This window comes from Amphibalanus amphitrite, unplaced genomic scaffold, assembly GCF_019059575.1.
Source record: "Amphibalanus amphitrite isolate SeventyFive unplaced genomic scaffold, NRLGWU_Aamphi_draft 001383F_arrow, whole genome shotgun sequence".
In the NCBI taxonomy this organism is placed as follows: Eukaryota; Metazoa; Arthropoda; class Thecostraca; order Balanomorpha; family Balanidae; genus Amphibalanus; species Amphibalanus amphitrite.
Genome location: NW_024882876.1, coordinates 34,412 through 43,468, shown reverse-complemented (window position 1 = coordinate 43,468; position 9,057 = coordinate 34,412). Strand labels below are relative to the sequence as shown.

Genomic DNA, 9,057 nt, shown 5'->3' with positions numbered 1-9,057 from the left:
ATAAACAGAATATCACAGACTGCGGCCTTGTTCATGGCTATCATTTTGTGCAGTCCCGGTGACAGTCTCGAGCCCCACCGATATTTAGCCAGTGATGGTGCTGGACATAGCGTAAGACACATGACATTGGTGTCCTAAAACAAATCGCTAAAGCCCTACCTACAAATTTTAGAAAGTGACTTTCATATCAATGTGGGAAATGCGGCATAGATAATGCGACTGTGACGTCATGTGTCACATGACGTCACTTTCCCGTCTCGGTCGTGGTTCGTTTCAATACCTTTGTCGTCAACAATTCCTACAACCTTGTTAAAAACGCGCATCACGTCAACGTGTGAATGTTTATATTGGTTGTGGTGAATGGTTGAGCATTTTTCATATACGCTGTGTATTTTTCCATATTCTGGAACGAGATAGTGTGGAGACTGGAGCTTGCTCCTAATGTTCCTTATCTATCCTCTGGACCTATCTTTGTTGCGCCCACGTTGCGCCCACACCATTGAGCATCAGCATTGATTTTTTCTCAGTGGGCTCCGGAGTCTGACGTCCTAACTAGCTGCTCTTCGGCTTTAGCAGTCTTCCACACACTATCTTGATATCTTCAGTGGGCTAGCCCGTGTTCTTGAGCCTCCATTTGAATTATTGATTGTGGAGCGTAGTTACACGTCTAGGAAATGAGTGTAGTAGCTATCCTGAAAAGTAAAGGAGAGGCATATGGAGAAACAATTGAATCAAGTGCTATCGGAGACCAGCCATTGTCAAGCAGACTCTCTGAGGTGCAGCACAAAATAAATGAAAAGCTGACAGCTTTAGTTCAAAAGAAACCAGGTAAGCTTTGAGTGAAATGCAGTTATGAGAATGCATCAGCAGCAACTTGACATCTTTCTTTTCAAATTAACTCCTATCAACATAACAGCTGGTAGCCCAGTGCTTTGCTTAGTCATGGTCAAGGGGTCATGGTGAAGTAATATTACTTTCAGGTCTGAATGGTTATGCTAAGAAATGGAGTACCTATCTAAGGAATTACCTGATGAATCATGTCATTGTGCTAATAATATATCTTGCTAGATTTTGGAAGCATTAAACCCTGATACAGAATTGTTTTCTAGGAATTTTAGACATCAAATTAATGTAATGAATACCCTCTATAATGAAAATAAATTATTCACAAAAAACATCAAGTTGTAATTAAGGCATTCATCGATAGCGATAGGTAGGCAGGTAATGACCAGATACCATCGTTGAGGTCAATATTGATATGTGGACGAAAGGACGCCGCGAAACGGGGCATCCACTTCATAACCGACGCCCCTGCATCGGTCATACAAGTATAGCGATGTGGCAGATGGCCCTCGGTCGACCTCTAAGTTGTGTCATAGGACCCATAACGTCAAAGTGAACAGACCAAGGTGATGGATGGCATGGTTATAAAATGTCTCTACGAGGCATTATTGCCAGAGAGCTGCTCGTTATGCGTCAACCGCGGGGTTGCTTGTAATGCCCCAGGTGTTCACAGATATTATCTCCTCAGGAACAAACGGGACGGACCAGGCCGGCGGTGAGGACCAGAAAGACGCCCCGGAGGAGGATGACGAAGATGACGATATTATCGATTCCGTACCTCCAAAGAGGAGAAAAACGTGACGTGGTGACAATGCGAAGGCGACGGGGCTGGATTGTTATGCATCATTTTTGTGAATAAAACGTGCTCGTGATCATGATCAAGACAGTTATTCATGTCCTTGATTGAAGATAGGCCGTGGTGTTCATTCCGCTTAATATCGGCTTTCATTGTGCTGTTTCGTGCTCTGAACGTAGCTAAGCTAGTTAGTTGCATCACAAGTATAGATCAGACGACTTCATTTATAACAATTCCAACACACATTACAGCTCATGACTCACAGCATATACATTACACAATCCAAACCTATCCGATCACACAATGCCGGCGGCCCACTACAGACTGGCTCGGTGGGGCAGCAGCGCCGGCGGCCAGTGGCGCCGGCGGCCCGGCTCCGTCTCCAGCAGCGCCTCGAGGGCCGGCGGCACCAGCAGCGCGGCGCCCTCCACCAGGTGCAGCAGCCGGCTCTCGGGCGCGCCCGGCGCCCCGTGCGCCGCGTGCAGCCGCCGGCTGATCCAGTCGCCGTGGTCGGACACGTGCGCCACCGTCACGTGGCGGCCGGTGCGCGCCACCAGCAGCTGCAGCTCGGTCCGGCGCCGCTCCGAGCGCGCCAGGCCGGGCGCGGCCACGTGGCGCAGCCGGCACGGAGCACCGAGCCGCGCCACCAGTGCCGTGACGGACCGGAGACTCGCCTCGAACACGTCGTCGCCGTGCTCAGCGGCGCAGGCGGTCAGGTGGCGCACGGCGGACGCCTGCGGGGCGGCGGCGGGCGCGGCGGCCGGCGGTCGGTAGAGCCGGCCGGCGGCGGCCAGCCGCAGCGGCAGCGCAGCCGTCGGCTGCCGGCTCTTGGCCAGCAGCGCGCAGACGGCCGGCAGCGAGGCGCCGCCCACCAGGTGCAGGCCCAGCGGCGAGTCGGGCGTGCCCTCGTGCCAGGCCGCCAACCGCGCCACCTCACCGGGGTCGCCGAACTCGAGTCCGCAGCCCTCAGCCACCAGGCTCTTCACCGTGTCGGGGCAGCTGACGCGCGCGAACCCGGCGGCCGCCAGCTCGGCGCAGGCGAACTCGAGCAGCGCCAGCTCGAGCTCGGCCGCCGCGCCGTGCAGGTAGTAGGCGCCCGGACTGACGTCGCTCGGCTCCACGTCAGCGAACAGCGGGTCGGTCGGCGGCAGCGGCACACGCTCCTGCGGCCCGGCGCCCCGCTCCGGCGGCGGCACCGGCTCCAGGCCGTCCTCGGCCTCCGGCGTCAGCGGGTGGAGGGTGTTGGGCAGGCGCGCCAGTCGCGGCAGCACCTCCTCCTCCAGTCGCCAGAGCGGCTCCTGCAGCGCGCGCAGCCGCTCCTTGAGCGCCGCGCCGTCACGCCGCAGCTGCTCCGTCTGCGCGGCGTCGGCCGACTGGCTGCGGCGCAGCTGGGCGCCGCGGGCGGCCACCTCGGCCCGGCGCCGGGTCAGCTCGGCCTTCTGCTCGGCCAGCCGCTGCAGCTGGGCGTGGCCGGCCAGCAGGGCGTCCAGGTCGAGCGCGGCGCGCCGGCAGCGCACGCTGTGTCGGAGCGCGGGCAGCGCGGCCGGCGCCAGCGCCTCGTCCAGGCACGGCCGCAGCACGGAGACGACGTGCTCTGCGCTGCGGCCGGACACGTACAGCGCCGACGGGAGGGCGGCGGCCGGCGCGCCGCTCAGCAGACACCGCAGCAGCCGCATCGCCGGCGTCCTCACACACTCACACAGTCACCGCTCGGCGGGCAGATAATGTCTCAGTCCCGGGCCGGTCTACGCCGCGCCCTGATCGGTCTCGGCCGCCGCCGGTTTGGGGCCCGGTCGAACCGCGGCCGACGGAGGGCCGTGCGACACGTGCAGCGTCTCGTCGTTGACTCGCGTGAAACCGCTGTACTCCAGCACGCGGATCGTCTCAGACTGTGAGGCGCTCATAAGACGCTTGACTGAAACACAAGAAAGGGTAGGGTCACAAAGGGCTGATACGCAGAGGCCGGTCACAAACGGCTGAAATGCAAGAGAGACATGGTAAGACAAAACTCGATGAAAGGCCAGACAAAGCTTATGAGCTTGGGTATTGTCGTATTAGGGGTGCGCTGGCTTTCGGGGCTTCATAGGCTCGAACCGAAGACTGAATTGTCGAGGGCGTTGCTAAGGTATACAATTTTGCAGTGGACTCGAATCCAGAGTATCGCGTTCACAGACTTCCATGGAATCAGTCTGCATCTTTCTGCATAAGATTTCAGGTGTGTCAGGTGTTTTCCTGACGAGTATTCAATGTGTCCAATCTAACATCGAAATTCGATTGGAAAGATGGGAAGCCTCCTTTCGACTAGTTGGCGATGCTGATAGCATGGATTAGGGAGGCGTGCATTACCGCGATTGTAACGCATGCAGTTAGACTCCACAAGGGGCTGTTATATCTCGTAGCACCGTTACAAATCGTTGTTATCGGCGCAGAGCGCGGCGCATGTCGCCCCGATAGGCGCCGTTTCTCGGGACCCGGACACCGAGTGGTCCTGACGGCTCTTTGTCCGTCGGCTGCGTCATCGCTGACTCAGCCGGCTGGCCGGTATCAGCACGTCTCAGTCCCGACAGCATTGAGGTCGGTCAGCAGCACTGCCCGGCCGGTCCGGCCAGGGTCCATCACAAAAGACTGTCCCTCGATGCTGATGCCGTACCTGCTCGGTGATGTCCCATTATCAATATTTCTTGAATCTAGCTTAACTTTGATAAAGGTGCTCTAACAGTACCCATATGAACTACGTTTTACAAGACTGGAGGTCTTTTGAAGGTGGTGACGTGGGCTTCCGAGCCTCATAGAGCCGCCGTCCACTGGGGAGTGAGTACCGAAGCCCTCTGAGCCCTCTCAGACCGGTGTGAGATCCCCACGACTGGCTTGGACCCTCCAAGGCCGGTTTCCTCCCCTCCCTCTAAACAGACTGGTAATCTTCTATGGTCAGAACACCCTCATACTTCTACAGCGGCTGAGAATTCTTGAGGAAAATGTGATGTCAACCGAACTGATATCGTATCACAGAGGGCATTCCTATCAGCCAGTGACCTTGGAATACCTGGTGGGTTTAGCGGCGTAGTGCTTAACCTGCGCTGAACTTTTAGCCGAATGCGATTGATAATGCGAAGCTAAGCATCGTAAGCGTAGACTCGCAAGGCGGCGATAAAAAGGATCTCCAATGCACATCTTAAGCACTCCCTACCTAATATTTTAATTTTGAGATCACGCTACTGGTCAACGGTAGGTCAAAGGTCTAACTTGAGCACATCCACAGGCTTTTATGGGCTCTAGCGAACACAGTGATTGCTTTTACTGCATTAGCTGTCCCCCTATCCGCTCGTCTCGTCTCGTCCCTTACCGTTTCATCTTAATGTAGAAGCAGGAGAGCGTGCACGAGAGGACGAGGAAGATTGCGACGGCGGCGGTGGCGCCGGCCAGCGCGGCGCTGTGGTCCTCCAGCAGCTGCTGCGCCGACGAGAAGCAGCCGTGCTCGTAGTAGGAGTTCCTGTCGGTCGGCTGCTGCTCGCAGGCCAGCTGGGTGCCGTTGGCGCCCGGTCGGCAGCAGCTGGCAGGCACCTCGGTGTCGATCGAGCTGTGGTTGCTCCAGTCGGCTCCGCCGCGCACGCCGCAGCACTGGAAGTCGCGCTGCAGGAAGTCCCAGACGGCCGTGACCTCTGTGTCGTTGCCGTAGCGGCCCATCGACTCGAACAGGTCGCGCTGAACGACGTCCGCCTCCGGTCCGGCGGCCACCAGCGCCGACGCGAACCCGGCCACCGTCAGGATGAACAGCAGGACGCTGAAGCAGCCGAACAGGCCCAGCAGGCAGGTGTTCTGCAGCATGGCGCCGCAGCAGCCCAGGAAGCTGACCACCAGCACCAGGGTGGCCACGGCGGTCAGCAGGAGGGCGGCGCCGCGCGACACGCTCACGCCCAGCACCGACTCCAGGTGGGGGTGCTCCGAGGAGAGGGCATCCACGCTGACCGTCAGCAGCGCCAGCGCGCCGGCGAACAGCACCAGGTTCTGCACCAGCAGCCAGAACCGCAGCAGCTTGACGCTCCGGCAGCAGGCCATGGTGATCCGCCGCGGGTCCGAAGGTAAATAGGTAGGTAGATACGCCGCCGGTCCGTAGACAGGTAGGTGGGTAGATCCGCCGCGGGTCCGTAGACAGGTAGGTAGTCGGTCAGTCGGTCGTCAGTCGGACGGATAGCTGTCGCTCGCGGCCCCTCGGTCGGTCTGTGGCGTCGGTCGGCCGGTGCCGCCGTCCTCCTGTGCTGATAAGATTAACGCTGTGCGGCTTCTGAGCTGACCGAAGGTCGGCGATGTGGCGCGGTGGCGCAACTGCGTCAGCGGCACCGGGCGTGCTCGGCGGCCGAGCGGCGCACGGCGGCGGCGCCCGGCACAACAAACGGGACTGAGCACAGGCGGACCGTGTGCACGGTGGACCACGTTTACAAGGCGGATGGTTGACTATATGCGAGCTCCAACTACGAGTCCGTAAAGTGAAACTTCCCGACTGCAAAAATTGGCAGCAGCCGTGAAGGATCTTGCCGAGCGTTCATTCGCATTTTCGGATATTTATTAGCTGTGCCATTGTTTGCTTAACGCATAACAGAAGGTTCAGAAAAAATGTCATTACTGCTGTTTCGCAATGTGGGATACAGGATATTATATTGCTGCGACATGCGAATTGCGAATGGGCCCTACGTCAGCTTCTGAGACGCTTCAAATCAGCCAGCGCCACCTAGTCCTGTCTGAGCAGCACCTTTCGGTCAGTCGCCTGTTCAGGTCGTAGCGAAGGTGCTGAGATCAGAGATAACCACAAACTTTCAGATGTGTGGGGCTGCGTAGCAGCATATGGCTCATCAATATGAAGACAACATGGGATAGCCAGGCACATTAACCTTAAGTTGTTCACTGGGCAAGTCCATTAGAACACAAATCAGCTTGGAACAGCACATACCAGAGGTAGAGGGGGTATTTTCAAACACAAAACTGTGTTTCAAACACAAAACTCAAAAACAAAACATTTTCCATTCAAACACAAAACTGTAAGCGTCGAAAGGTCAACAGCTGCAGCAATAGAATATACTTCAGTCTAGCTCTGATATGTGGACGTATGCATTGGTTATATCGACACCTTTTTTTAAAACCCCACATCTGTTCTCCGGTGAATTTCCGGGAAGCACGAAAGATCTCTTTTTAGAAGTGTCCAATCGTCCGATCCTGATCAAATTTGTGTGTTCGTAAGCTTGCTCTGGCATTGCTTGATCTGCCAAGACAGACAAACTTGAGAAAAATCGAGTGACTGTACCTTTTTTGAAGGGGTTTCTTAACAACTTGTCTGAACTTCACGGGAGAACAAATGTGGGGTTTAAAAAAAGGTGTCGATATACGCTAAGCCGAGGTGTATGCCTGTGCGCCCCCCCCCCCCATTCATAGAACATTTATTGTCTAAGAAAGGGGCGGCACATGAAAACCCTTCGATGAATCTCTGCGAAGTGTGGACCCCGCGGAGTAGTCCGGGGCGCCGCCGCAGCCTCTCTCCCGTCCGCCGCCACCTCAGCCACTGACCTCTGTTGATCTTGTCGGTCCTCTCGTCACCGGTCAGCTCGCGCTGCTGCCTCTGGCGGTACCACAGCCACCCCACGGCCAGCAGTGTGTTCCAGCCGACGAAAAAGTACGCCACCGATAAACGCCGCTCCCAGCGGAACGCCACCTGTCGAGAGCAGCGGCGGAGCGGCGGCCAGGACCGGCGTCAGCTGCGGGCTCCCGGTGACAAGCAGCTCCGACAGTGAAAACTGATCAGTCATCACGTCAGATTGTAATGTTAACTCACTGGGCTGGAATCTACTTGCACGATCGATGCATAGGTATCAACGAATAACTGAATATTGAATCAGTACATATTAAATGTCTAGACTTAAATTTTCATTAAAATTGTTTCCTAACAACTGTTATAATCCTTACCTCTTCACTGATTTGTGGGAAGTACTGGCGAATGAACCTCCTAGTCCATGGGGCTCTCCGCCTCACAGGCATACTCCTGAAATCAATTATGCATGTCATTAAAACTTGAGCCTAAGCGGAGCTGTAACTTGGCTAAGGTAACTCCTTTACTTTTGGTCACAAGATCAATCTCCTCTGAAAAAAAAACTAGGAGCTATTGTGTAGCTCTATGACAGCATTCAAATAGTTACAAGCGAGCGCAGAGAGCGAAGCGAAGTCTTTTCAATATAACGGAAAAAGTTTCAGCATGAGCGGCCCGGCCCGGCCTGTAGTGCTTTTGAGAGGCTTATATCTCAGCAACCGCTGGACCGATTGGCTTGCGGTCTTTTTTGCTGGGTAGCCCCGTCCCTTCTACCCCATAATTGACTACTTTTGATACATCTCAGTGATCGTCGTGGCACGTGCCACGTGAAAAGTCAAGGGTATAGGTATATCAGTGGACTAGGATTAGACGATGGTCTATTTGATGTCCACATCGGTCATAGGTCAAGGGTGTTCAAGCTGTTTTGCAAAAGTAGTGATTTTGAGACGCTCATATCTCAGCAGCCGCTTGGGCGATTGTCTTGCAGTAATCTTTGTAGGGTAGCTGTATCCCTTCTACCAAAGGTCGGATACTCTTGATCTATGTGAGTGACGTGACCCCCAATGCACGTGCAAAATGCAAAAAGAAGAGATACCAAAGAAACTTGGCATACTTCAATTTGGTACACGGTTGAGGACCGGTTAGTAGGGTGCTGTGCAAAAGTCAGTTTGGACCCCGTTTGCACGTGCACACGTGCAGGATGCCGTTCTCGAATCTCAGGAACGGCTGGGTGATGCTACGGAGAGGACTGCTTGTGTTATCTATATCCCTTCACAATACTGATACAAGATAGGTAGGTAGGCAGGTACCGCCGACCGCAATACAATTGTTCAAATTAGAATGTGATTGCTGAAAGAAAGGTACAAACATTGAATCATGCATCATAGCGAATCAAAGCAGACAGTGTGTCAGCTCTTCATTGAATTTTTACCTTTAAAATAAAATGATCGATACCATAAATTTGTTCTACATACAATTATTTCCAGTACCTATTTATATACACTGTGCCAATACCTATACAATAATTATAATTATTTCCCCATGCGCCACGCCCCACGGTATATAGAGAACTGCCCTGCCCCTGCCCCATGCATGTAAGCATATTTACGTCTGGACAACGAGTTGCGGGGAAAAGTGCTGATTTTGCCGCAGTTTTAGGAGTCGGTTATTAGGCTGGATTTTTGGGTTACTTTTTCGTTCCGATTCCTGTATTTCATAGTGTTTGGCTCTTGAATATTTTAGTTCTTTCAGAAAAATATTAATTGCCATACAGATTTTGTAAAAATGTTTCATTTTTTATAAGCCGACCGCTAGAGTCCTAAAACAATACATCAGCACTACAATT

General features: G+C 54.3%; 2 protein-coding genes and 1 long non-coding RNA gene across 5 annotated transcripts; 1 reads left to right on the top strand and 2 right to left on the bottom strand.

Moving 5' to 3' along the window:
- Nucleotides 1-284: 284 nt before the first annotated feature.
- On the top strand, nucleotides 285-1,721 carry LOC122372661. The gene is made up of 2 exons (XR_006254902.1): nucleotides 285-828; nucleotides 1,532-1,721. It is a non-coding gene; the product is annotated as an uncharacterized LOC122372661 (long non-coding RNA).
- Nucleotides 1,722-1,845: 124 nt separating this feature from the next.
- Nucleotides 1,846-8,784, bottom strand: LOC122372660 (serine--tRNA synthetase-like protein Slimp). Of its 3 annotated transcripts, none has more exons than XM_043350163.1 (4): nucleotides 8,644-8,784; nucleotides 7,592-7,667; nucleotides 7,196-7,340; nucleotides 1,846-3,554 (listed from the first exon to the last, which is right to left on the bottom strand). In XM_043350163.1, exon 4 carries the CDS (start codon nucleotides 3,313-3,315, stop codon nucleotides 1,957-1,959), a length of 1,359 nt encoding a protein of 452 aa, XP_043206098.1. In that variant the 5' UTR covers nucleotides 3,316-3,554; nucleotides 7,196-7,340; nucleotides 7,592-7,667; nucleotides 8,644-8,784; the 3' UTR covers nucleotides 1,846-1,956. The 3 variants fall into 3 exon arrangements, with proteins under 3 accessions (XP_043206098.1, XP_043206099.1, XP_043206097.1); XM_043350164.1 differs by having other exon boundaries at nucleotides 8,702-8,726; XM_043350162.1 differs by lacking the exons at nucleotides 7,196-7,340; nucleotides 7,592-7,667; nucleotides 8,644-8,784 and adding an exon at nucleotides 4,983-5,861.
- On the bottom strand, nucleotides 4,979-5,695 carry LOC122372667 (CD63 antigen-like). The gene has a single exon (XM_043350174.1). It carries the CDS (start codon nucleotides 5,693-5,695, stop codon nucleotides 4,979-4,981), a length of 717 nt encoding a protein of 238 aa, XP_043206109.1.
- Nucleotides 8,785-9,057: the final 273 nt, after the last annotated feature.